This window comes from Eulemur rufifrons, chromosome 2 (assembly GCF_041146395.1).
Source record: "Eulemur rufifrons isolate Redbay chromosome 2, OSU_ERuf_1, whole genome shotgun sequence".
In the NCBI taxonomy this organism is placed as follows: Eukaryota; Metazoa; Chordata; class Mammalia; order Primates; family Lemuridae; genus Eulemur; species Eulemur rufifrons.
The window spans coordinates 70,470,729-70,495,091 of NC_090984.1; the positions used below are offsets into that span (position 1 = coordinate 70,470,729).

Below are 24,363 nucleotides of genomic sequence, written 5' to 3' on the forward strand. Positions count from 1 at the left end.
GTTCACAACTGTATCATCAATGCTTAGAACAGCACTTCCATAGTGAGTAAAGATATTTTTTTCATTCACATGTATAAAAGTCATGGCTCACAACCGTGAATACATTATGCTATATACCTGTATACTCATAAGGTATCTTTAGAAGGTTATTCAAGAAACCGGTGACAATGGTTGTCCCTACTGAGGCAAACTGGGAGGGTGGGGAGTAGTGATGAGGGAGACTTACTACTATGTATATACTTTAACACCATCTGAATTTTTAACCATGTGCATTCACTAGTAACATAAAAAATTAAGTTTAAAAATTTAAGCAAATATATATCCAAAGAACATCTTAATCTGTTGCCCCTTTCTATATTTTCCAACTTAATGCAGGTACCCTTCTTCTTAACAAAATTTTTAATACTTTAACTTTTTGTTTGATAGGCTCGTTCACTAAACAAGTCAGACAAAGTTGTTTTGGTTGTTCTGACTAAAGTACCATCAGAAGATAATCATAGTCAGCTATGAAATCAAGGTGAATATTTTACTCACTACATACTATTTAAATGACTAGAAAGATACATATCAACATGTTAATGATAACTTCTCATTAGACAGCTAAGGGGTCGTTATGCTATCTTAGACTTTACTTTCCACACTAATCATAAATTACTTCTATAATCAGAAAAAAAATCAGGCATTTTAAAAAATTCAAGGATTAAAATAAAGTAAAAATTTAAACTTAAAATAACAATTCCTTCCTAATACATAAATATTTTCTACAAATGTGACATTATAATAGAAAATAAAGAAAGGCATTTCATAGTCAACATAACCAACATTTTCCTTAGAATTCCAAAAAATAATTCTACAACAAAATTCCTCAGTATCATATTAATTTTAACCGTTCAATATTCTTTTCCTTATATCTTTTCTTATTCTTCCAGATTGGCATATTCAATTGATATAATTCTATGCTTAAGCATAGACAATTCTGAAAATGTGATTCTTTTAAAGGATTTTAAATTAACCATGATTTTTAATTCTTTTAAAATCTTTAATTTCTCATTTTCTTTCTAGTTCTGTTTCTTCCTCTCAAGCTATAATTCTTAACACTTTAGAACCCATATTTTTATAGAAGACGTATCCTTACAATAATGGTTTTAAATTTCTTTAAAATTAATGTTTTTCACTGATTATCAATAAATGCGGATATATTCCCATGGAAAATTCTCCTTTCATAAAATAATAGGTTGTAAACCTTGAAATAACTTCAAGCAATTTTGTTTCAGGCCAAGAAGTATCATCATTCCCCCTATACAGATGAAATACTTAAGGCCTAGAAAGGTTTGGTAAATTGTCCAAGGTTACCTAGCTATTTAGTAATGAAAGAGAGTAAGAAAAGAGATTAGGGAAAAGCCCTCCTTGTTTTTCATTGCAGTACTCTTTCTACTACAATTCACACCAAGTTTATAAATTTCTGAGAGGAAAAGAATAAGATGATAGCTAGGTCCACAGTATGCTGTGTGACCCTATACCCAGAAATTCTTCCCATGATTGCTCCTTTGTTACTATTACATAGATTATAGAAATTTCTTCTGTATTTGTTAAAAGCAGCAAGGAACCTAATAATAGACCCCACCTTGGCCTCAGCTGTCCGCCAGTAGAGAGCATGAGTTCCTTGTTGGAAGTCTGTGAAGCCAATCTACAATATAATTGTAGCACTGAAAATTAGCTACTCTAATTTTCCATGTTTGTGAGTATATTCCTTTAATAGAAACTACACCAGTTAATGCTTGAGTTCTGTGAATCACAGTTCTATTTCTTCAATTCTGTAAAATAACATTTTAAAATTAGGACTAACTGCAGTAAAATAAGCCACATAAAAAACAATAACATAAGAAAAATCTTAATAGCATAAAGTGATAACATAGCATGTCACTGGACTCAGCACTACTGGGAAAAAAGAAGTTTTGCTATAGACGTTTTTCATTTCACAATAAAAATCAACTGATAAGAAAACTGTGTATTTGTATACATTGTTACTAAGGACTATAAATATATTGCACTGTACAACTCTCATGATTTTAAAGAGTACATACCGACAGTTTTTTGTCGTACTATACTCCTCGCCTTTTCGGTTCCTGGGGAACCAGTGGTTGTTGCACTTCTCTGTCTCATTGGGGCTTGGCCAGGCTGATCACGACTCCATCCTCTAGAAAATGACTTGTCAACTGAAACTTTCTGAAATTCATGTCCAACTCCTAGAAATGCAGATTTCCAATCTCAGTATACTGTTACCTGATCAATAAAATCTTCCAATTATGTGTGCTATCTGCCTCAGATTCTTACACTTGCTCATAAATTATAAAGTAACAAGATAAAAGGTTGCTCATTGTAAAGTTCTGAGCTTCATTTTATGTAAAAATCATATTCCAAAACTGATGCAGAATTTTAAAATTACACCATCAACAATAAACTATTATAAATTCTCTGCCACCCACTTGCTTTATAATAGAAATGAAACATTTGGACAGCAAAAAAAGACAGGAAATGAGCTAACCAAAAGGCATCCTGTGGTGATGGTTACTAAATCTCTACCTGTTAATATAGCCACCTGGGAAATAAATAGTCCAGGAAAAAGTAGTTGGAGCACATACTTAATACCCCGTATAGATTATAGGGATGAATAGTACAGGGATTACACATACGAAATGTGACACAGATGTAATCTCTAGCTAGTAACTAATTTTTAAGAATGCAAAATGCTAATAAACCAAGGATTATAAAAATATATGTTAATATTATAACTGTCCCACCCCCTTTTAACATTAGACAGAAACACATTTGACATCTAGGGAACGTCTGCTTTCAGTTAAAACTACATAAATGATTTCAAAAGAATTTTTCAAATATTTATTATATACTTTTTATTAAAGTAACATGAAATCTCAGTTCTAACAAAAAATTGCTTAAGATAAAAAGGAATGACATTTTATAATTTCCATTTTATTTATTAAAAATATTTAAGATTCTGAATTAATTTAACTTTACTCAGAGATGTACAGAAAAATTTCTCTCTTATCAAAAATACTACTGATATTAGGTTAAGAAAAATTACAGGGTACCTGCATGTTTTATTCTTGGAAATTTTAAACCTCCAGGGAAAATGAAGGAGAAAATAAATAAGAACAAAGATGATCTTCATCCTCACCCCTTTCCTCCTGGCTTGCTTTTCCCCGATTCAATCATTTAAGTAAAATTTTTTTCATATATATATATACATATATATATATGAATATAAATATATCTGTGAACAACTCTTACCTTTCCCTTTGTGCTTTTTTTGCTTCTGTTCACTCAGTTTATCCAATGGTAAATCACTGAGATCCAAACTATATAAATTCCTAGCTAAAACTTTAGTTAATGTCTCCATTGTCAGTGACCACTCAGTGGCCAACTCTTCCCAATAGGTCAACGATGACAATACTGACAGCAAGTCATCCCAAAGTTCTCGGGAGATGTACACATTTAGATTTGCTTTGATCCAGGCAACTATAAGTGTCTATAAAGACAAATGATCAGAAATAACAATAAAATGCATTTAGTGTGTGACTTCAAAATCAGATATTCAATTAAAAAAATCACCTAAAAACAAGCAGAATTGTAAAGCACGTAATAGCTTTCTTCATAGATAATACTTGTAAAAGTAATTCATGCAATCGTTAGTATCCATTATAAATTTCACTTCAACAACTGCCAACCCTCAATACTCCAGTAATCCAAACCAAAAAGAAATTTCCCTAAAGTTATACCTATCCTTCATGCTACACTATATTAATGTTAAATAAACGCTGTTTTAAAAGAGATGAAAGTCTCCATACTTTTAAATGTTGAAAATGTTGAGTTACTGAATTAAAAAACCAAAACCTACATTCTCAAATTAAAGATGGAAATCACTACATAATTTGAAAATTCCTTTTACTATTATTAAAAAAACAAGGTATATTTTTTGTCCAGACTGTAAAAGTTATTTCATATAGCAAGATAAAATTTTATCTTTCTGTAGCTCCCACCATTCGGTTAGTTCTAACAATGAGGAAACGTGAAAAGGAAAAAAAAAAAAAAAAAGGTCAATGGAGTTAAGAGTTTAGATAATACATGTAGTTTTAAAGGATTATTCACCACCATTATAGAATTTTAGGTAAATGGCTAATATCTAGAAATTGTAAACAAAATTTCAAATAGTCATACAGCCAAGAATTAGATCTGAGATAGCTTTTATGTTTGACATTAAGAAGTATTTTATCTGTGTATTTGCATTTAATGTGTCATCTTCAGAAAACTGTTTTTCTGTTTTCAAAGAATCCATAATACATTTGAAGTCAACACTTTGTCCTCAGGTTGTAAAACACAGTATGTAATTCCTGTATAATCAAACTACCACTAATACTTCAAATTAAGAAAGGTTAATAAAGTCTTATGGAACAGCATGATAAAAAAGAATCTTGATTACTCACTACTTTTTCATATTATAGAACAACATAAAAGATAGTTTTTCCTAACAATCCTGGAGATTTGGAAACTCACAAAGCAAACAATCAGGCCATTACCCCTAAAGCCCTCTGCCAGGTTTTTGCAATTGTGTGCCACACAAGACATAAAATAAATATCATCGCTCTGTTATAACACTTTTTTCACAGACCTGATAATTTCCTCTCTTATACTAGGTTGTGAGTTAGTATGTATGGCAAATAGCCTATCAAGAGCAAGTTTTAATTTAGCTGTACAAAAGATCCTTTAATATAAAATGATCTCAGATTTAAAGCTTTTTTTCCAGGTAACAAGTTCAGGATTCAATCAATCTTAAAAAAAAAATACTATCTATCTAACTATTTATCTATTTTTTAAATTTTTATTGCCTGGAAAAGTGGTCCTGCAAGTCGACCTGCCAAAGTCATATTTTTTTTCCCCTGGAACTGTAGAAAAGCTTGTGATGGCATCTTCAGTACAGACTCGGTGACTCTGAGCAACACAAGCAGCATCTGTTCCCTTAAAGTAAAAAGAGTAATTAATGTTTCCTTATTGCATATGTTTGCTTTTGGTTAATGGTTAACTGTGAAATTAATATTTCTTATAAGTAGTGTTATCTTTGGAATTACTAAAATATCAAACATCTCTGAAAGACAATTTCGAATTGTTAGAGTTCTTTAAATATTAAAATTTAAAATTCCATTTTCTATATCAATATCAGCCATTTTAAACTATTTATCAGCCACAATGCCCTCTCATTAAATAAAAATCTATCCAAAAGCTAATGAATTGGGGGTGATAATGTGCAGATTGCACCCATCTCAACCACAAATCAAGCAGCAATCTTAGAGAGCTGTTTGAAGAACACTCACCTATTACAGTATCGTTCTACCTTGATGCTTGTCCATCTGATCCATGTTTATGATATGGAGAACCATATATCATACCAGGCTCAATTACAAAAACTACATGATATCTTAAGATTAACAGATCAAGGCCGGGCGTGGTGGCTCACGCCTGTAATCCTAGCACTCTGGGAGGCCGAGGTGGGCGGATCGTTTGAGCTCAGGAGTTCGAGACCAGCCTGAGCAAGAGCGAGACCCCATCTCTACTAAAAATAGAAAGAAATTATATGGACAGCTAAAAATATATATAGAAAAAATTAGCCGGGCATGGTGGCGCATGCCTGTAGTCCCAGCTACTCGGGAGGCTGAGGCAGGAGGATCGCTTGAGCCCAGGAGTTTGAGGTTGCTGTGAGCTAGGCTGACGCCACGGCACTCACTCTAGCCTGGGCAACAGAGTGAGACTCTGTCTCAAAAAAAAAAAAAAAAAAAAAAAAGATTAACAGATCACAAAGAGACTGATAACTAATCAAAGACTATTACTCTATTGCTTCTTTTCATCCTTTTTACTTTGGCCATTTCTTAATCTTTTGTTCTCTTTGTATATTGCATGTCAAGCCAATTCTAATACTATCCTTACCTTGCCTCTTTCTCCAAGATGCTTATTATTAAAACCACAAAGCTACCTTATTTGCACCTGATATTTCAAAAACTGATTCAACCATATATATATAAAAATTAGGCTAACGGGAATTTCAGTTGGGGTATAGCCAGGCTAGCAGGCAAATGTATGCAGTCATTCACAGAATAAAAACCAAAGGTGCCACATTTGTAACTTTATGCTTCTAGCTTAGCTATATGAAAATGAAGTGCTAATTGAAATCAACTATACAGACAGTATAAATTTTCCAAAAAAATCTTATCTGACTGTGGTCTAACCATAACTCATATATAAGACAACATTTTCACTTTTGTATACTGTATTTGTAATACAATAATTATGATTTTAATTTATAAAGAAAAGACTTATAAATTCAATATAAATATGTGGGTAAGCTCCCAAAACATTATTTCTTCAAGGGAACTTAAAAAATTAAGAAAAAACTCTAAAATTGTGTTCCACATAGCAAGTCTCTCACTATAACCTGGCTCTTCAATAATTCAAAGAATATAGAAAAAAAAAAAAAAAGGACTAACAAAAGAATGGTGCAATGCAGTATAGTTTCTGGCTAATAATAATGTGGCTCTGAAATCAGAAAAATTAGAGTTCAAATTTCTGCTCACCACTCACTAGCTGTGTGAACAAGAACAAGTTACTTATTTATGCCTAAAAATTAACCCATGTAAAATAAGGATATTATACATAATAGGATGCTGCAAGGATTAAGAAAAGGCACATAAAGGCCGGGCGCGGTGGCTCACGCCTGTAATCCTAGCACTCTGGGAGGCCGAGGTGGGCGGATCGTTTGAGCTCAGGAGTTCGAGACCAGCCTGAGCAAGAGCGAGACCCCATCTCTACTAAAAATAGAAAGAAATTATATGGACAGCTAAAAATATATATAGAAAAAAATAGCCGGACATGGTGGTGCATGCCTGTAGTCCCAGCTACTCGGGAGGCTGAGGCAGTAGGATCACTTGAGCTCAGGAGTTTGAGGTTGCTGTGAGCTAGGCTGACGCCACGGCACTCACTCTAGCCTGGGCAACAGAGTGAGACTCTGTCTCAAAAAAAAAAAAAAAAAAAAAAAAAAGAAAAGGCACATAAAAAGTGCTTAGAAAGATACCTGGCACAAAAAAGTGTTCCAAATATGTTAATAAGTACCTCTACATGTAATTCTATTAATATTGTTAGTAACGAATGTTTTTCAACATAAAGCCATTTTTCCATATGTAGCAAAACATAAATTAGGCATATCCTTTGACCAAGTATTCCTATTTTTAAAGAATGAATCAAAAGAGGAAAATTACATATATAGAAGAATATTCATTGTTCTCCCTTCCCCCCAAAACAGAAAGAAATAACAACATGTCCATCAATAAATGACAGGTTAAGAAAATTACAGTACACATATATAATACTATGTCACTACATGTATGGTTTGGTGAGCCAGATGTTCATCAAAGGGCAAACAATGATTACCTTGAGAGAGTAGGTTTTTGAGCAAATTTTTTTCTTTTTTAAACTTTTGTTAGAATTTTATGATAAACGTATCATTTTTACAAAAATTGCAGAAATACTTTCTCATCTCTTTCAAGTCCATTTTTCATTACATTAACAAATATTTATAGAGTACCAACAATAATACTATAATATAAAAATAAGATAACCAGTATGTATCTACTAGGGTCTCTTAATTCAGTGAGGTAAACTGACATTTTTACAAGTATCTTAGGGACAAGACAATTTTTACAAGAACTATACAGATGTAAAAATATAAAATGAAAACACTGAAGAAAAAATTTTATATAAGGCTATGCAGAAAGAGGAAGGTAAAATCTAAAAGACAGTTGTGGTGACAATAGGATAAGATGGCAGGAACTAGATATTTCTAAAGAAAAGTTCAGAATGTGTTCACCAAAGAGCAATTTGATAAACCTGAAAAGCAGGATTCTACCCTTCAAGGTGTAAGTTAGACTTAAGACGGTAACCAGGAGCCTGACTGTACATGGCTCTGAATGCCAGACTAAGGAATGGGGCATTCACACATTCAATCATTTACTTATTCATTTACACTTGCATATATTCATTTATTCATACATACATGCATGCATGCATTTATTCCTTGGGGGAAAGGGATATTAAGCTATCATATACTCACTTTAGAAAGGCAGTCTAAGGGGTTGTGTGGAAGTCTGAACAAAGATGTTTGAGATAAAGTGAAAAGGACAATTGTCACCATGATCATTACATAAAATATTATTCATTTATTCAATAATAGCCCATATAATATTGTAACAAGCCCTGTTCACAGACACTATTCCTCTAAAAATTACTACACTTGTGATTACATACAATAACAAAAACACTCTATATATAAAGAATAAAAACTGTTTACCAAGTCTTTTTGTCCATTGATACTTGCACAACCATGTACCGATAGATGTTAAGAATGCGTTTACACATATCTGTGTGCTCATCCAGAAGATTTTTTATTTCATTTGCAGGTTCAAGAAGAAATATGTTTGATGAGTTTATAATAAACACCTAAAACAAAAGAAATTATCAGTAATTTCAATGGCAAATTTCTTATTCAAAGAGAAATGAACTTAGATGCTGATGACTAGATTGCCTATAACCAACTTAAAAGCACTATGGGTTAATTCTAACCCTGCTTCTACCACCAGCTTAATATAAGAAACTTAAACCCACTACACCTATCTTTGTATTTATCTAGACAAATATAAAATTACTAGAAGGGATCCAAAGAAAATAAGCAAGGTGCAAAAACAGAATTTCTAAACTGAGCAGCTTTAACATAAAATGAAAAGGACAATGAATAAATACAAATAGTTTAGGATAAATGATGACACCTAAATCCGGAAGAATATTCTGAGTTGTTCAAAACATTTTATCCTCTTTTTCTTATTTTTATGGGTATATATCTGTTGTGGTGACAACAGATTGCATAAACAGACGTCACTATGAATAATACTACTGAGGAGCCATCAATATGTATCCTTAAGTAAATTCATTATAATCAATTCATTACTATATGTCATTACAGAGGACAAAGTTAATATAATGGCAACAGCTGCACAGGCTATCAAGTACACTTTGGGAGAACAGAACTTGTTTATTGTCAACTTAGGACATTTACATCTTCTATATCCTCAATTCTGATTTAAAGCCCCTAGAAAAACTACACAACAAATTACGGCTGTAAAATCATATGAGAAAAGAATTATTATTATTATTATTTTTTTTTTTTTGGAGACAGGGTCTCGCTCTGTTGGCTGGGATAGAGTACAATGGCATCATGGCTCACTGCAACCTCAAACTCCTGGGCTTAAGTGATCCTCCTGCCTCAGCCTCCCAAGTAGCTGGGACTGCAGGTACGTGCCACTGAGCCCGGCTAACTTTTCTATTTTTTGTAGAGATGGGGTCTCGCTCTTGCTCAGACTGGTCTCAAACTCCTGACCTCAAGTGATCCTCCTGCCTCGGCTTCCCAAAGTGCTAGGATTATAAGCGTGAGAAAAGAATATTAAGCAAACTTTTAAAATAGAGCTGATTCTGTAAATTTAGCAACACTGACCAAGGAAAGCAAGAGAGAGGCATAAACATTAGAAATAAAATAAAGACATAAATATAGGTTCAGCAGAGGATTTTTAATTAACTCAGTGAGTAACTTTATGCCAATAAAATTGAAATTTTAATGAAATGGATTATAGAAAAAACATAAATAGCCAACACTGACTCAAGAAGAAATAGAAAAGATGCATATATGAATACCATGAAAGAAATTGAACTGGTAATCAAGGCCTCCCTGACCCATCCCCGAACAGACCTAGACAGTCTCGCAAAGTTTTGCCATACCTTCATGGAAGATGATTCCTATCTTACATAAGCTCTCTCAGAGACAAAGAAGAAAAACCACCAAATTTATTTTATAAAAATATAATTCATTATCAAAAGCAAACAAGAACTATATAAGAAAAGTAAATAAGAAGCCAATATCATTTATGATATGATTTTGATAGAAACAAAAATCTTGAAAAAATGCAAAAGTTCAAATTGAGCAAATGTAATATTTTATAACCATATGGTGTTTATTCCAGAAATGTAAGGATGCTTTAACATCAGAAAAATCTAGTAATATACTGTATTCAAAAGATTAAAATGCAAAAAAAACTATGATTAAAACAAAGCATGCAGAAAAGGCATTCAGCACTTATTCATTGTTTATTAAAAAAAAAAAAAAAAAACTTTTAGCAAACTAAGAAAAAAGCAAAACTTCATCAATCTGAAAAAGAGCATTTACCAAAAAGTATAACAAATGTATACACAGCAACAGAACGTGAGAAGTACCGCCAAAAACTAATATGATGACAAGGGTGCTCACTATCATTCATTGTCCTGGGCGGGGGCCAGTAAGCACAAAACGGAGGGAGGGGGATAGAGAATGAATATAAATATAAATGAATTGAAAAGGAAAAGACAAAACTGAGCTATGTTGCAGTCTGGAAGAAGAACATTCCAGACAAAAGGAAAATCAAGTTCAAAGGACCTAAGGTGAAAGCCTGCCTAGCACGTCTGAGGAACAGCTAGGAGTATAGTGCGAAATGAGCCAGAGGAGAGCAGTGGGAGAATATGTTGAAAAACGGAAACAGAGAATATGAAGCAGAGCTTCTCGTACTACTGGTAATGATAGAAGAGGTCCCCCTGCCTAGTCTTTTGCTGACTAATCCTACTATTAAATAAATACAAAATGAATTAATAGGAAAAAGGAAATGAGAAAACCAAAAGACATAAAAAATACAAACCTAAACTTTTTATCAGAATCAAGAAATATTAAATGATTTCATTTCTAAACTTTTACTCTCAATTTTGCAAATATCCTGTGGGCCAGCACTAGTCTGTGGACCCTACAGAGAAGCAATCAGAAGCAATGATATAAAACCTTACAGACCATTATAAAGACTTTTGCTTTGATGCTTAGTGATAATGGAAAGACACTGGAGGGTTATGAGCAGAGAAATAACATAATCTGACTTACATTTTATGGGCTCCTTCTGGCTACTAGGTTAAGAACAGAGCAGGGTGATACGTGGTTAAGAGTTGAAGCAGAGAGACTAATTAGAACTTTACTGCAATAATACAGATAAAACATTATGGAGGCTTAGACACAAGAGGCAGTTTAAGTGTTGAGTAGTATACAGATTCGGCATACAGTTTGGTATACATTTTGTATACCAAAAAATTAGCCGGGTGTGGTTACACGTGTATGTGGTCCCGGCTACTCAGGAGGCTGGGGCAGGAGGATAGCTGGAGCCCAGGAGTTTGAGGTTTCAGTGAGTTATGATGATGCCACTGTACTCTAGCCAAGGCAACAGAGGAAGACCCTGTCTCAAAAAAACCCTCTAAAAACTTGAATGAACTCCTACAAATCAGTAAGAAAAAGACAAACACACAATAGAATGGAAAAAGCATATGAATAGTTAATTCATATAGGAGAAAAGATGTTCAAATTCTGCACTGATGAAGGAAAAGTAAATTCAAACAGGAAAACAATTTTTTTTTTAAAAAATGAGATAAAGTTTTATATATTTAGGAGTAGCAAAAAATTTAAATCTGACAAGTAATAGGGAGGATATATAGAAATGAGAATTCCCAGACATAACTAGAGAGAATATAAATTATTGCAACATGTTGGAGAATAATTTGGCAATAATAATAAAGTAAAGCTAATAATGTACAAATCCTACAAAACTCAGCAATTCCACTTTGGACATATAACCTAGGGGAATTCTCACAGATGTGCATAAAAATACATGTATAAGAATGTTCACTGTAGCATTGTTTGGAATAGTGAGAAACTGGAAACAACTTAAAAGACTACCCATCAAAATGAATAAACAAAATGTGAAATAAAGTACAATACCACAAAATTTAAATTAACTATGGCTGTATATTCACAACAAATCTCAAAAAAAAATGGTTAATGCAAAAACTCAGCTGCAGATGGCAGTACATCATGATATGAGTTATAAATTTTAAAACTGTCCAGAACAAGAATATGTCATGTTTATTAATATACATACTATAAAGTAAAAGTTAAGGAAAAAATATGGCATAATTGATAAATGTGGGTGGTAAATTTATTATATTTGAAAATTATACTGTAAGTGAAATACTGACCTTAAATATTTAAAATATTATCAAAAATACTAAACTTAAATATCTGAAATTAAATATTTGGAATGTAATGTTTTTTTTTTTTTAATAGCCATAAAGTGATCCACCTGCAAAACTGCCTGGGTACCAGCTCGTATGTTTTGTTCTGTGGCTTCTTCAGAGGCACTATGAAGAGCATCTTGGTAGGAGCCATTTTTTGCCCAACTGGAATTTCGAACATGATCAGCAATATTAGTCCCATTTTCCTGAAGCAAAATATCAAGTTTTTAATAGTTCATTAATAAGAATAAGTCAGTAAGTTGAAAGTGCAAATGAAATCATTAGGTCCCACTGTTAAACAGGTTTCTTTCTCTCAAAATAAGTATCTGATTATAAAAGCAATATATTTTTCACTGTAAAAAAAAGATTCTCACTGACAAAAAGGTAAAGAAAGTGAAAAACATCATCCATAATGAGCTGTCAGAGATTATATGATTTCAGATACACAAACATTTTTCTCTAGATCTAATGTATAAAATTCCCTTCCCATATTGTTCCACATTCAAGAATGGGGTTATACTATTTATAGCTTTGTAAAAGATGAATTCTGTTCTAAATTAAATGTCAGAATCCAAATAACGTAAATGAAATAGAAAATAGCTTACTATTTATCCTACTTAGGAGTAGTAAAATTCTTGGCTGTAGAGTGAAGTCTTAAAGAAAAAACAAGAGTAGTAAAATTCTCATTATGCTGACAGTTCAAACCACTAAGATTGCAGCTTTCTGCTTGTGTTCTAGCTGTTACAAGTCTTACAGACAAGGGAGTTCCCTCAGTGAAAATCACAGATATATTTCACTCAGTGTAGTTCTCTTTTTAAAATTTCACTCTAGTTTCTTCCTGCTTTTGGTCACTCACCATTATCTTCTAATAGTTTTTTTTTTATAGACATACAGAGTTCATAATTGTAATATGCAGGAGATTTAGTCTGATACAAACATCTCTGCCATTACCAGAAGCAATACTGGAACTCAGCTCTGAGTAGCCAGTACAACACACCATGTCTAACCTAGCCTTTCTCTTGAGCTCCATGCCTGTATAATCAAGTATCTTCTGAAGAGTTCTTCCTAAATGACCCTAAAGCTCCTCAAATTCAAGACATTTAAAAACAAGTTTACTAACCACACCCTCTCCATTCCTACCCACCCAACCCCTTTAGCCACCTTAGCCACGAGCACCAAGCCTGCACTGCTTAAAATTCCTGTCCATGTGTGAATGGCAACTACCCTGATTGCAAAAACTTGGGACACCTCCCCATTCCTCATCTCTCTCAGCCAATTAATCATCAAGGCATACTGGTTTTACCACCAAACAAGCTAATACACCTGTCCTCTCCCTTATATTCCCATTGTAACTGCCAATGTCCTATTATCAGGTATTTATCATTGCACTTCTGAACTTTACTAATTCTTCCTAGCTGGTCTTCATGCCTCCTGACTGACCTCTCATCTATCATCCATGCAGGGCCTGGTATGATCCTTATGAAATACATAACTATTCATGCTGTTCTCCTATTCATAATCCTTCAAAGGCTTTCCAGTGTCTAGAATGTAAATAAAGTTCATTAACATGGCATACAAGTTACTGCACAGACTCTACCCCTTGTCAATCTCATATTCCCTACCACTCTTTCTTACCTACTCTTAGCTACAGCCAAATAATATTTTCAAGGTTCCTCATACCTTTGCAGATGCTATTCACACTGTGTGGCAGCTTTCTCATTTATCTACCTGATCTTTATATTATACCACTACTTTCATGAAGCATTCCCTGATTTCCACAAGCGGAGGTATGTATTCCCCCTTTCACAGCAGTAACATTATTTTATAATACTTTGTATGTTTGTCTTCTGGCTAAACCTTAAGTTCTGTGAAAGCAGAAATAGTATCTTTGATGTTTATACCTCCAACACTGGTTCTCAATGTGGGCAACATCATGCTTTAGAGGGCAGTTTGAAATTTGTGAGAGTGATTTGTTGCCACAAGAATTGAAAGATAACATATCCTATTTAATGGGATAGGACATGGAATGCTAAACATTCTGTAAGGCACATGAACGTACACATACACAAAACTGTCTTGTATTCTGCATGTTCTTTAACTGTCTCACAGATACTATAAGAATTTAAAAACCCATTTATAATTATTTGAACCTATAACCTAATTCCATTTTATAACACCAAAAATTTTAAATGATTCAATATATATTGAATTTATTGGAAACGTAAATCAATGAATGATTATACCTTTTGGTTTTGGTTTACACCATTAGCAAGAGTTTCTGGCACCTTGAAAAATCACATCTTTAATGGCAACGCTGGTTGTAGTATTCTAATAACTAATAAAACAAACCTATACAACACACCTACATCATCAAGCTACCCACCTTGCCTCCTTTTATTCCTTCCTTCCACTGTTTTTAATTATGTATGTAGATAGTTTATATTATCTATCATTCTTACTTAAGAATAGTAAATGATGCAGGATAGGCTCAATACACATAGGCATAGCATGACTAAAAAGTTGGGGAAAACAAATTACTTAGACTACTTACTTTTCCCCTTCTTAGAAGGGGGATAGGATTGTCTACATACACACACACATTCACTGAATACCTATAGAACTAGCCTATTCATTTATACAGTACTATCCTGATTAAATTCCATGGGTGAGGTTATGTTAACCACCAAAGTGAATGAACATTACCCAATTGGGAGCTCCAGTGGCGCAATCAGTTAGCGCGCGGTACTTATACATTACCCCATCATTCCTATCTGGATTTACCAAGATATATATCAATCTCAGACAACTTTCTGCTGAAAAGGCAAGTTAGACAAAACAGAAAAATCACTTTCAATAAACTCTTGCACTCCCAACTCCATCTCAGCACCTGCTTCTTGGAGAACTTGACCTGTGACAAGGGTTGAACAACCAAAGGATGAAAATTCATATAGACTTAAGGAATAAATGGAACCAGGGACTCAAATGCCACCTCTACTCTCTTCTCTCATCTTTTCTCCTCTATGAGTAAACTCCAGTCTTTCTTATTACAGACCAGCTTATTTTACCAGGTCAGGAAGTTTCACATGCTGCAATCAGCTCTAGTGCAAAAGATTCTAAGGAAGAATTCAGAATACTGTGCTTTGTGCTGGGTAGCCAGTCCTAGAATAAAACAGACACTACTTCCAAGGAAGGGGGAATTATAGTTTGGTAATCACCCCATGAAGTATATACTGTAACACCCATTTTAACACAGTACCACAGTTTTAAATATTATACCTTTATAATAGCATCTAATTTTGATCTAGACAATGCCTCTAAGAATAGGTATATAATCTCAATATTAATTTTTAAAAATTATGATATCACAAGGCTTTGTAATAGGGTACTGAGACAACAACTGTCATATTACCTAAATTCTATCATATTACCTAAATTGCCAAGTATACTGAAAGATATTTTTACCTTCCCATTTATTAAGAATATTTGTGTTAACATTATTACACTTTTGTGAAACTCTAATCTGTTAAACAAAAATATATCAATCTTATAATATTACCTCTTCTCTTTTTTCTCCTTCTTCCATTGAAATATCATGGTCTGTGACATTTTCAATACAAGGGAGGTTTGAAGAAGTGATTACAATTTCTTCAGGCTCTTGCATGAACAAAGGCTTTTCCTCTTGCTGGATCCATTCCTGATATACTTTTACCACTTTTCTCATAGCTGCTGCTTCACAAATTGGTAATAAAAATGCCTAGTGAAAAAAATATAGAAAATGATACCTTTTCCTTTGCTACAAAATTCTTCACTTAATGTTACTGATAGGTTCTTGGAAAGTGTAACTTTAAGCAAAATGACTTATAATGAAACCAATTTTACCATAGGCTAATGGATATAAACAAGAGTGAAGTTCCTACCCGATATTTCTGGTCACAAAAACATCACCAAATTTCTAAATAAAGACCAAAACACTTCTAATATTAAACACTGAAAAAATGTGAACTATATATATTTAATAAAGAGTAATAGAAATAAGTAAGATAATTATTTACCCAAATATTCCAGTTCAGGGTTGTGGATGGCCAGAGCCTACCCTGGCACCTCAGGGCATAAGGCAGGAACCAACACAGGACAGGAGGCCATTCTATCTCAGGGCATATTCACACACACACCCCCGCACTCACTCAGAATGGGACAATTTAGACACAGTAGTTCACCTAACATGCACATCTTTGGAACGTGGGAGGAAAATAAAGTGTACCCAGAGAAAACCAATGCTGACACGGGGAGAACATGAAAACTCCACATAGACAGTGGCCCCAGAGGTCAGGAATCTATTTTTCCCCCACCAACGTTATAACGAAATGATATTATTCAAGGGCCTGCTATACATACATTCCTATTTTATTATAAAATGTGATATATAAACAATTTTAAAAGTTAACCAATTCATTGTTGGAAAAAGTCTCTTGTCTCCAAATAATCTATATACTAAGACAGAAATGTTTGTGGTAGATAAGACACTGCCCTGAAGTGGAAATAACAAAGATTTGTTTCGATTATATCTCAGAATGATATTATTCTTTATTTAATGCAGTAATTGTGCTCTTACAAGGTTCAATGTAAACACAACGTTTCATAAGTCATATTGTTGTAATCTATTAATACATTATTGGGGTTTATTATTTTATTTTTAGAGCCAGGGTCTCACTACATTGCCCAGGCTGGACTTGAACTCCCGGCTTCAAGCAATCCTCCCACCTTAGTCTCCTAAGTAGCTTGGACTATAGATGTGTACCACTGCACCCAGCTAAAAATCAGTATGTTTAATATTAAAGACGAAAGTCTTCATTATAAATTAAAAATACTGAGAGAGCACCCAGCTAAAAATCAGTATGTTTAATATTAAAGACGAAAGTCTTCATTATAAATTAAAAATACTGAGAGGTATTTTACCTGACGAAATATCTCTGTAACAAAATTTACATTACTTCTTTTAGAAGAAAAAACTCTACGAACTATTTCAATGTCTGTGAGATGTTCTTCATCAATACTACAGAGACTAGATGAGCTAGGTTCTCGCTCTGTGAGAGTGCTTGTATTGGAATGAGACTGTTCTGGTTCTGTAGTCCTGTCTGCTTTATCAGCATTATCATTTTTGTTTTCTTCTCTGGATACCAAACTAGCAGCTGCCCTCTAAAATAAAAACAAAAGGGGAAGAATATCATGATCATTTAACTTGGTATTTTGTCTTTTAACAGCAAATATTGGCAGAATCCAAAGCATTCCACAACTAACTTACAGCACTGTTTAAAATCCAGGCATAGAGTTTCATTTAGAATCCATTCTAAAAATAATAAAGTGACAATACAAATAACTCAACATCTAAGTGATACAGAGATATTCTAAAATGTGTGGTAACTATCGAACCACCTATAATTAGATTTGTTTCTTAGTAAGTTTGCAGTTCAAACAAGTTACTAATTAAAGCTGAGTGAAAGAATAATGTACACAGAGGCAGCTCAGATCTTCAAGAATAAGTAAACAACTTACACTGGACTTTTACTTAATAAAGCCTTCATGTTTAAAATCATCTCCATTGTACCTTAGACAAAAATTTACACAAGTAAAAACTTCTTAAACAAATAACAAAAAACAAAGAAAAGGAACAAAATTTATGACAGAAGAAATACAAATGAAACTAAAAGAAAATATTAGAAAACTTAAGAGAAAACTGTATTCTGATAATAGAATTTTCACAAAGACTGAAGATCAAGCCTAACCCTAGGGAAAAGGTCTTAGGTAAATTACTACCATAATAGAGTAGAAATAGCACTGTTCCGTGATATGATAAATTACTTTCTGTTAAGTTATTCAATTTTTGATAACATTTTTGTCATCCCAGAAAATAAGAGTGTTTAAATAAATGATCTCAAATATGTCTTTCCAATGAAAAACATCTCTGCTCTTAAGTCCATTAAGTTCTAGGATCAGAAAAATAGTTCTGCTTGAGAATTTTCACATTTAATAATTCTTAATAGAGGACTTGGAACAAAGTTTTGGAGAAAACACATCATCTAGTCCGCTACAGATAAATAAAAGACTAACGGGACTAAAAGTTAAATTTTCTGAACTCGAACTAAAATTATATACCTCCATCCTCCTATTTTTAAAAGTTTAAGAAGTTATACAAAAAAACAGAGTTTGAGATTTTTAAAACTAAACAAGGAAATTTGAGAAAAGAAAAATGAAAATAGTAAAAATACTATAATATAGACACATTCAGGAAAATGTACAATGAAGGAAAAGTATGAAAAATGTTTAATCAGAAAAAACCAATTTTAAATATTAGTTCTTACATTGTATTGCTGTGTAATTTTATATCATATTTCTATATTTGGTGTCTTTGTTGAAAAAAAGGGGAAGGAAGGAACAGGACTTTAAATCTGCCCAGAAATTAGAAAGGGCTATTAAGGTCCTACCCATGTGATTGCAGTTCTTTCCACCTATAAGTATTTATTTGTATAATTCAGAATATTTTTAGTTCTTACAATGCAAATGAAAAAAACAAAATAAATAAATAAATAAAAAAAAAGAATATTTTTAGTTCTATAAAATTCAAACATATAAATTAATTAGAAGCAGAAACAGAGAAACTACTGAAATTATCTTCTATACCTTCTAAGGTTTTTATTAAGATAATCATTAATTCTGTAATTGTTAAAATTTGGATTTATAAAATACATTTATATAAATAAAATATCACTATTATTTGTCTTAAATGTCCTCTACACCTAAGACAATTGAAATCAGTGGACTAAATCTGAAAAGCCATTTCTAATTTTAATAAGCTTGCTTCATTTGTATATTACCTGAATATTCTTTGGCAAGACTTCACCTTCCATCCCAGGAATATGAGGTCCTGTATGTGGTTTTGGCTCCAGCCAGAAAGAAACTAGCCAACGAATGACAATAACACGAGCGTTAATGAAAGGCTCCTTTATACAATAGATTGCTTCATTGGTTTCAGCGTCTTTCTTTATCATGACATAATGTGGCTTTGGTCTCATCTGTGGGATATCTGTGCAAAATAAAAGGGAAACAAACACCAAAATAAGAAAAGAATTATGCTTAGAAAAACCTACATTTTTAAACATTTGAGAAAATATTGTGATGCTACTCTGGTTTTAGAAGTAACTTTAGCACCAAAATGACATTTTAAAATTTGCTACGTTAGCATAGAACCGAGAAGAGTTATACATGGTATATATAAACCATATATTCCAGTTGATATGTGGAAACATGTCTTTCTGCAAAATAACATCAAAAGGTTCAATGAGTCTGCCTAAGTTTGTATTAAAGTTTCCAGAACCATTTAAAATGAGAGCTCACTTCAGTTAACCTAAGACTGAAACATGTTTTGAAGTCATATAAAGTATGAGGTTTTACCTGAGCCTGTTAGTTACCTAAACTTAGCATTAGGGACAACTTTCTACAAAACAGACATTTCCACAAACAGACTACCAATGCCTTCTATACGTGGCAGAGGTCTGCTTCTAACCTGGGATTTGTCCACAAAGCTCTAGCTTCAAGGATCCAGTAGATATTTTGGCACAGCCACTATATATATAAAAATACTGGACAAAACTTGATCAAAATATATGACAGTGTAATTATTCTACAGAATTTGAATAAGACTAATACTTGACTAACCCTTGGGGGACCTTAAAAAGAAAATTCATTATATAGTCTAAGAATCATATCAAACATCAGAATTTCGTTTAATTTACAATCACAAATATTTCTGGTGAGCTAACTTTTCCAATAGATGAGATCCGGATAATAACTTTTTAAAAAAATCTCTTCATTCTCAATTAAAATTTCCTATTGATATAAATTCACTTTCAGTATGAATCTAGGTATAGTATCTCTACCAACCAATACGAATATTAAATATGATCAGTTTTCTGTAGGTAACAAATGGCAACTTTACACTGAGAGATATTTTATTCTTACGTATCATCTAATAGAAAATTCCAAACACCACTTACCAAGTATAGGATGATATAAACTGTTCTCCTTGCAGATGTTTGGAAAAATATAAGGCAAGTAATATTTCTTAAAATGTGAAAACAAAAATGAAAATCCCCTTTCTTGGTTTTCTTTGTTCTTCCATTCTAAACTTTTTACCTAAAAATAAACAAAGTAACTAAAATTATTCCAGGAGACAGAATTTCTTAAATACAAGTATTAGCTGTCATAAACAAGCTTAAAAAGGTTGCAATACACTGACCTGTTGTTACACTGTGAAGATCATAATATACAGAATAAGGAGAAAACTGTTACACTGTGAAGATCATAATACACAGAATAAGGAGAAAACTTTAAAATTGGTCTCATGTCATACAAATACATTATATATTTCAAAAATCTTAAAGAAGTTAAAGTATGCTCTGAAAAACTGTGAAAACTGACTCAAAATTTGGTTCTACTAATGACAAAGATACTAATGTTCTTTCCCTTTTTTCCCTTCTTGAATAACTCAGCCTAAAAGTAATACAAAATACATAGACGTATGTGACTAGAGGTGAGTGTGCATGCATGTACATACATGTGTGTGCACTCATGCATGTGTGTGTGTGTGTGTGTGTGTTTGTAAGCAGTGGCACTAGTAAAATGCAGATTATCAGAGCCTGGGCCCAGGAAACAGGACATCCATGAAGAGGATGTAGCAGAGGCAGTAGCTCAGAGGGGACTCACAGCCTGAGAGAGGTGAGAAGGGTGTCCATGAAGCAAGGGAAAGGGAGACAGAAGACAGGGCAGTATAATATAGTGTGTGGGAACTCTAGAAAGGTGAGGAAGATATCTAAGCAGGCGGTTGGCAAAGGTCCACAGTGGGGCACTGGAGCCTGATCAAGGTAAGGAGAATGTCTGCAGAGGAGGGCAATGGTGGTAATGAGAGACTGATTATCTATAAGAGGGACTGATTAAATAAGTAAATATACCAAGAATAACGTGAGCCATATTTCTCACTGACAGACAACAGAGTTATAAATATGCAAAGAAAAAACCAAAATGAACCCTGGGGTACTGTTATGAATTCATAGAGTGATAGACAGGAATGTGTGTGTGTGTGTGTGTATGTATGTGTAGACATCCCCTAGCTCTGGCCACTGAGAAGGTCCAGAAGTAGCAACACCCCAACAGCAATGAGCATCCTGAGTGCCCGATTCTTGGATTCTAAGTATAATTCTCCATTAAAATGTATGATAGCTCCTTGGAGAAACAGCAGATTCCACAGTGGGCAAGGAAGGTACAAAATGAGACTGGAACATTTTGCTGTGCCAGGAAGTAAGGAAGTAATCAAAGAATGATGGAGACAAATCAGGAGTCAGCTTGAAGGAGCTCCCACTAGCCAAATCTAGGACAATCTGAACATCAAAGTAAAGAACAGTAATAAATACTAACAAATGGATTCATAGGAATCCAAGTATTAATGCATGCTACAGGGATGAACCTTGCAATTATATGCTAAGTAAAAGAAGCCAGTCAATAAAGACTACACATTATAGGATCCCATTTATATGAAATGTCCAGAATAGGCAAATATATAGAAACAGAAAATAGACTAGTATGTGTCTAGGGCTGGGGAGGGAGGGGCTGTGGGATAAGAGGACTGATTCCTAATGCATACAGTATTTCTTATTAAGAGGACTGTACTTTTAAGTGAGTGAACTGTGTAGAATGTTTAATCTCAATAAAGCTGTTTTTAAAATATTACCAATTGGCAACCATCATAGTTATAATTCAGCCAAAAGTCTTCAGTGGATGCTAAAATGTGTGAAATTTCTATAAGGAAGGGGATATTTACATAGTTACAAAGTACTTTCCCACAAAATACTTATTGATTATAAAAAGAAAAAGAGTAATAGACTGGAAAATCCTCGCAGACTGATATACTGGACTTCATCAGAATAAACTTTTACTCTTCAAAAGAAAAAAGCAGTCATCAAAAGACTACTATGAAAATGAAAAGGCAAGCTATTGGGAGAAAATATTTGTAAAACATTCATCTGAAGACTTGTATCTAGAATATATAAACATGTTACAACTTTATAAGACAAATAACCCAATTAAAAAATAGGCAAAAGAAGTGAACACACATCTTACCCAAGATACATGGATGACAAATAAGCACATAAAAAGATACTCAACACATTATTAGCGATTAGGGAAACGTAAATTAAAACTACAATGAGATATCGCTACTCACTCACTAGTACAGCTAAAATTACAAACTGACCATATCAACTGTTGGTGAAGATGTGAAGCAACTGTGTAAGTCTCATACATTGCTGGCAGAAAGTACAAAGGTACAACACAACTATTTGGAAAATAGGTTGGCAGCTTCGTAAATAGTCAATATATACCTACTTATGATATGACTCAGCCATTGCACTTGTAGGTTTTTACTCAAGGGAGAAGAAAGCCTATGTCCACACAGAGATTTGTTTACCAGTGTTCATAGCAATTTCACTCTTAGCCAAAAACTAGAAACAACCCAAATGATCATCAACAGATGACTGGATAAACTGGTATATACATACAATGGAATAAGCAATAAAAGGGCCCTCTACTGATACATACAATAAGGTGGATGAGTCTTAAAATAATTACACTGAGAAAAAGATCAAAAAAAGGTATCACCATATGATTACATTTATATGAAAATATGGAAAATGCAAACTAATAGTGACAAAAATCGGATCAATGACTGCCTGGGGATGGAGTGGGAGTGAGGGAGTACAAGGGGATGGATTACAAAGAGATCTGAGAAAACTTTCAGGAGTGATAGATACGTTCATTATCTTAACCATGGTGATGGGTTCATGGATGTATACAGGTAACAGAATTCATCAAATTGTAAACTTCAAATGTTGCAGTTTACTGTATATCAACTATAGCTCAAACACCAGTAAAGCAATTTTTAAAATCCATATGAAGTACAAAAGTTTTTTTTTTAAAAAAGAAAAACTAGTATAATAACGGTAACAGTAACTACTTACCCACTACGGAAAGCTTAACTGTGTGCTGTGCACTTTTTTATTCTAAGCACTCTGCCCTACTTAAGCCTCAAAGACCAAAATAGGATAGGTATTATTTTTATCTCTGTTTCACAAATGAGGAAATTGAAGCACAGAATGGTTAAGTAATTTTCCAAAGGTCACACTATTAGTAAAATGAGGAATCAGGGTTCAAATCCTGGCAATCTGGTTCAGGGCCCAAATTAACTTTATGTTTGTTTCTGAGGTATAGGGAATTTTTACATTTGGAACAGTTAACAAGAAATATGTATGTGCTAAGTGTGTTCTCACCAGTCAATCAGGAAATATACATTTCACATATTGTGGGGAGTTAGCTACACTCTCAGCAAAAGTTCGGGTCCCTCAGACAGGGGTCGTCGCAAAGGATGAAAAAATAGTAGGAAACAGAAATAAAAATAATACATGGAGGCAAAAATATAGTTTATAAAGTACATATTTATGAAGACAGGTAAGGTCAGACGAGCAACCAATACTGAAGTATTATACAGATATTTATAGTGTAGGTACAGTTTTTCGGTTGCCAGGGGTAACAGGATTTACTTAATAACAGGTAGTTTGGGTTAGGTTCAAAGTCTTCCAAAAGGCTTCTACAGATCCCTTAACTAACTCTATATAGGTGAACAAAGGGTTACAAAATCTTCTTAGGGCAAAGTTCTAAGTTTTAAGATAAAGCTATCACTTTAGCAAAAACAGAGACATTGTGGCTCTGGTTATTGTGTATTACAACAGAGATTTCAGAAGTCAAGCATGAGTTGTCCCTTATGCTATTTACTTTAACCGCATGGTTCTGTCTGGGCCCCAGCTCGGGCAGCATATCTTATTGACCAGCTTTTATCTCTGATCAGCTCTCATCTCCAGTGGCCTGTCTTTGTTGATCAGCTCCCCATCCCGTGGCTCCATGCAAGACCTGCTTTGTCTTTCAAAGCAGGTGAGAACCACAGGCTTGAGACTGCAGCATCACCTGGGAAAGCAGCTGCTACTGACCATTGAGACGCCCTCCTGAGGTGAGGCA

At 33.5% G+C, this 24,363-nt stretch overlaps 1 protein-coding gene across 12 annotated transcripts in view; it reads right to left on the bottom strand.

The window, feature by feature from the left end:
* Positions 1 to 24,363, bottom strand: part of RALGAPA1 (Ral GTPase activating protein catalytic subunit alpha 1) — a 233,165-nt gene that overhangs the window by 163,307 nt on the left and 45,495 nt on the right. For all 12 annotated transcript variants that reach the window (XM_069464243.1, XM_069464240.1, XM_069464265.1 and 9 more), the window contains exons 8-16: positions 20,298 to 20,436; positions 19,119 to 19,327; positions 17,203 to 17,442; positions 15,803 to 16,000; positions 12,315 to 12,452; positions 8,411 to 8,559; positions 4,905 to 5,034; positions 3,310 to 3,547; positions 2,085 to 2,246 (exon numbers count right to left, since the gene is read on the bottom strand). In XM_069464243.1, the coding sequence (XP_069320344.1) occupies positions 2,085 to 2,246; positions 3,310 to 3,547; positions 4,905 to 5,034; positions 8,411 to 8,559; positions 12,315 to 12,452; positions 15,803 to 16,000; positions 17,203 to 17,442; positions 19,119 to 19,327; positions 20,298 to 20,436 (1,603 nt within the window). The remainder of the gene's footprint in view (positions 1 to 2,084; positions 2,247 to 3,309; positions 3,548 to 4,904; positions 5,035 to 8,410; positions 8,560 to 12,314; positions 12,453 to 15,802; positions 16,001 to 17,202; positions 17,443 to 19,118; positions 19,328 to 20,297; positions 20,437 to 24,363) is intronic.